Source organism: Vulpes vulpes, chromosome 1 (genome assembly GCF_048418805.1).
Source record: "Vulpes vulpes isolate BD-2025 chromosome 1, VulVul3, whole genome shotgun sequence".
NCBI lineage: Eukaryota > Metazoa > Chordata > Mammalia > Carnivora > Canidae > Vulpes > Vulpes vulpes.
Genome location: NC_132780.1, coordinates 18,638,905 through 18,643,755, shown reverse-complemented (window position 1 = coordinate 18,643,755; position 4,851 = coordinate 18,638,905). Strand labels below are relative to the sequence as shown.

Sequence of the window (4,851 nt, the reverse complement as noted above, 5' to 3'; positions counted from 1 at the left end):
TCTCATACGGGCATTTATTTGGGGTTCCTTTAAAACAGATTTGCATACAATTTACATGCTGTATAATTCACCTATTTAAAATGTACAGACAGTAGGTCTTTAACTGATTCTACACATAGGTGCAGGCAAACCGTAGTCAAATCACATGTAATCACGTCTTAAAGAAAACTCATTCTTTAGCTATCACCATCCCCAACCTTTTATTCGTATGCCTAAGCAACCACTAATATTGTTTCCCAGTCTCAATGAGATATAATCAACATAAAACATTATATTAGTTTAAGATACATGCTTCATATAAGTATATATACATATATTTTTTAAGATTATCTTATTGATAAGAGTCACAGAAAGAGACAGGCAGAGAGATAGGCAGAGGGAGAAACAGGCTCCATGCAGGTAGCCTGATGTGGGACTGGATCCCGGGACTCCAGGATCACACCCTGGGCCAAAGGCAGCCACTCAACCACTGAGCCACCCAGGCATCCCAGTATATATTATTTTAAAACATAGTTAACATCACCTTAGTTAAAATTTTTCACGTGATAAGAATTTTTAAGAGCTATTCAATTAGAAACCTTTAAATGTATTGTTAGAGCATCCATTGTATAAATGCACATTATCTACTCGTCTGCCAATGGGCAAGTTATTTCCATATTTTGCCTATCATGAATAAGGTTGCAACTTGCTTATTTTTCACGTATTTGTGAATTTTCTAGTTTTGCACTTGAAATTGACTTCTAGTTTCATGCCAAAGTGGCTTGGAAAAGATACTTGGTATGATTTCAGTCATATATTAATTAGGACTTCTTTTGTGGCCCAATATAAAATCGATACTGAAGAATGCTTCATGGGCCTGTGAGAAGAATCTGTTTTACTGATGCTGTTGGATGGAATGTTCTGTCTGCTTCTATCATTAAAGTCTGACATCACCTTATTGATTTTGTCTGGATAATCTATCCATTACTGAAGGTACAATATTAAAGTCCCCCCCCCCCCACCTTTGAAAAGATCTTATTTCTTTATTCATGAGAGACACAGAGAGAGAGAGAGGCAGAGGGAGAAGCAGGCTCCATGCAGGAGGCCCAGGAAGCCAGATACAAGACTCGATCCTGGCACTCCAAAGGCAGACGCTCAACCGCTGAGCCACCCAGGCGCCCCCTGAAGTCCCCTTCTAATGTATTGCCATCTCTTCCTCTCTTCTTCTCTGTTAATACTTGCTTCATGTGTTATGTACTTTCGTGTTGGGTACATAGATAATCATAAGGTTATATCCATTTGTTGAACTGACCCCCTTATTTTTTTATTTTTTATTTTCCTGAAAAGCAGGTCATATTTAATTGAAAAAGTGTAAAAGATTGCTATAGATCTATCAATCAAACTTCGGTTGTTTAGGGCAGCCCGGGTGGCTCAGTGGCTTAGCGACACCTTCAGTTTCAGGTGTGGTCCTGAAGACCCGGGATCAAGTCCCACGTCAGGTTCCCTACAGGGAGCCTATTTCTCCCTCTTCCTATGTCTCTGCCTTCTCTCTATTGTCTCTCATGAATAAATAAAATCTTTAAAAATATATATTTTCTTCATATATTTATGTTGTATTGTCCTTAATGTTCCATGGAAAATTAGGTATGATGAATCCCACTTAAGGAAGAAGAGCATCTCATATCTTTGATGCAACAACAATCACTTACATAGTTTCACAAACCCACTAGGAATAAAAAAATTTTCTGAGGAGTTGTGACTATAGAAACACATTAATATTTGCAAAAGTCACAAATCTCATATAGGCTCAATGAAAACAAAAACACATTGAAATTATACCCATGCAAAAATCCATCCCTTCTCTCTTTTGAAGCATAATTGCACATACATGATCTAACTGACTAACTTTATATTAGTCCCTTTTTGATGTGATGTCTGAATAGAGTGACAGATAAACTGCTTTGTACTATGAATTGTGACATTTATTCACATTTTATGTTCAATTAAATACATTTCTAATTATTTTTACCTTTCAAGTTACTTTTCTTCTCTGAACTGTGAGGTTTCCTAAGGTATAACATACTCTCCTCCTTCATTATGTTGCTACACTTTGAACCAAGATTGTGTTTTGGGATACTGAGTAAGGATTTGATTCCAGTTAAAGATTTGGCCACTTTCTTCCCATTTCAATTTTGTTTTTGTATGATAACTGTAATATGGAGCAAGTTATGACTTCCAGCTAGAGGTTTGCCACATTCATTCAATTTTGTATCATTTTTCCTCAATATGAACTCAGTGATGCTGCGTGAGGGTTGAACATCCTGAAACCTTTACCATCCTGAAACCTTTATGAAAGGTTATAATATTTCTCTCTAGTATGAATTCTGTAATGATGAGAGAGGCTTGAGAAATATGAAAGGGCTTGCCAATATTTATATTTATAATCACTTCCACTATCCATTCTCTGATAAGGAATGAAAGTGTAACATTGCTTAAGGGTCTTGCCACGTTCTTTACACAAGTATTAGTTACTCTCCAATATGAATGCTCTGATGTAGAGTTAGGGTTCAACAGGTCTAACAAATTCTCTCACTGTCTTATATTTGTAAGAACTGCTCAAGTATGAATCCTGTGATGTCGAATAAAGTTTGATTGATGGTTAAAGGCCTTCCCACATTCGTTACATTTATAAGGTCTCTCTCCAGTATGAATTTTGTGATGCTGAGTAAGGTTTGATTGCTGATAAAAACCCTTGCTGCATTGTTTACATTGGTAAGATTTCTCTCCAGTATGAATTCTGAGATGTTGACTAAAGCTTGATTGATGGAGAAAAGCCTTGCCACATTCTTTACATTCATAAGGTTTCTCTCCAGTATGAAGTTTGTGATGGTGAATAAAGCTTGACCGGTGGCTGTAGGTCCTGCCACATTCTTTTTTTTTTTTTTTTTTTTAATTTATTTTTTTTTAATTTTTTTTTAATTTATTTATGATAGTCACAGAGAGAGAGAGAGAGAGAGAGGCAGAGACATAGGCAGAGGGAGAAGCAGGCTCCATGCACCGGGAGCCCGATGTGGGATTCGATCCCAGGTCTCCAGGATCGCGCCCTGGGCCAAAGGCAGGCGCCAAACCGCTGCGCCACCCAGGGATCCCTCTGCCACATTCTTCACATTTATAAGGTTTCTCTCCAGTATGGATTCTGTGATGTTTACTAAGGTTAAAGTGGTGGTTAAAAGCTTTGCCACATTCCTCACATTTATAAGGTTTCTCTTTAGTATGAATTCTGTGATGTTGAGTAAGGCCTGACTGATGGATAAATGCCTTGCCACATTCTTTACATTCATAAGGTTTCTCCCCAGTATGGATTTTGTAATGTTGAGTAACACTTGATTTATATATAAAGGCCTTGCCACATTCCTTACATTCATAAGACTTCTCTCTAGTATGAAATCTGTAATGTCGAGTAAGGTTTGAGCGCTGGTTAAAGGCCTTGCCACATTCTTTACATTGGTAAGGTTTCTCTCCAGTATGTAATTTGTGATGTCAAATAAGGTTTGGTTGGTGGTTAAAGGTCTTGCCACATTCTTTACATATATAAGGTTTCTCACCTGTATGAGTTCTGTGATGTTGAGTAAGTTTTGATTGGCAGATAAATGCTTTGCCACATTGTTTACATTGATAAGATTTCTCTCCCTTATGAATTGTGTGATGCTGAGTAAAGACTGATTGATGGATAACGGCCTTGCTACGTTCTTGACCCTTGTAAGCTTGCTCTCTACTACACACTGTCTTGTGTGTGCGTATTCTTGATGACTGACTCAACAGGTTCCCAGGTTTAGTGTATGTGCATGGGTTTTTTCTCCCATGAATTGTCGGATTATCACCAACACTGGTGGAGTGGTTAAGATCATTTTCACAATCATTATATTTATAAGGATTCTCACTCCTATGCATAGTGTTATATACAAGGTTGGCTCTTTGATGAAAGACGTCCCCCCATGTATTACATTCAGAATGGGTCTCTGGAGAATGAGTCCTCAGATGTTTATCAACATTTGGGCCTTGATTACATTGTTCCTCAGATTCACTGCCTTGAGCAAGTCTGTCTTCACTGAAAATGGTCTGGTAATTTTGTAGGGTTGAGTCCTTGGTGAAGGACCTCTCAAATTGAAACCACCTAGCAGTTGCTTCTTCATTTGTAAATCTCTGATGTTTAGACATATTTGACTGAAAAGTCGGTCTAATCCTATTTTCCAGATTGTTCAAATTATTATCTTCAGCATGGTAACTTTCCAGATTTTCTACATTATCTTTCCATAAATATGTATCTTTGAATATTTGATTTGAGCTGTTGCCTACAGAAACACTCTGCTTTATAGAACTAGTGGCCTTAAAAAGAAAGGTTTTACACAATGTTTTATATCCTTCACCATGTGGGGCAGTGAGATTCTTATTATGGGCAGTAGCCTCAATTTGGATATATCCTTTATGATCATTGTCCCAGTCTATCATTAAGTGTAACTTCTCAAGGACACTATGTTTATATGGACCCACTGACACATTTGGAAATGAAGCTTCTTTGCACAGCTCTGACAGGAAGCTTGGGGTGTCATGTGAAGATACAGCTGAAAAATATAGAATAACAGAAAAGGCAACTCATTCCACTTACTTCTTTCAGAAGAAAGTACTGATGACATCTAATATACAGCCATCAAATCAGTCAGAGAATATCAGCAAGATGGTTGAGGAGTCCTCAGGACTTCATCCCTCCATGGACACATAAACTTGTACACAACATAGTGACCACATAGCTTAACAGTTAATTCCGTACTGTGACACCAAACACTCTCCTGTAGCTCAAGTAATCATGCAAGG

General features: G+C 37.7%; 1 protein-coding gene across 1 annotated transcript; it reads right to left on the bottom strand.

Annotated features, from left to right (window-relative positions):
- Window positions 1-2,488: 2,488 nt before the first annotated feature.
- LOC140597769 (uncharacterized) lies at window positions 2,489-4,197 on the bottom strand. The gene is given in 2 exon segments (XM_072747414.1): window positions 2,489-2,890; window positions 3,119-4,197. Coding segments are annotated over 2 exon segments (1,374 nt in total). The 3' UTR covers window positions 2,489-2,595.
- Window positions 4,198-4,851: the final 654 nt, after the last annotated feature.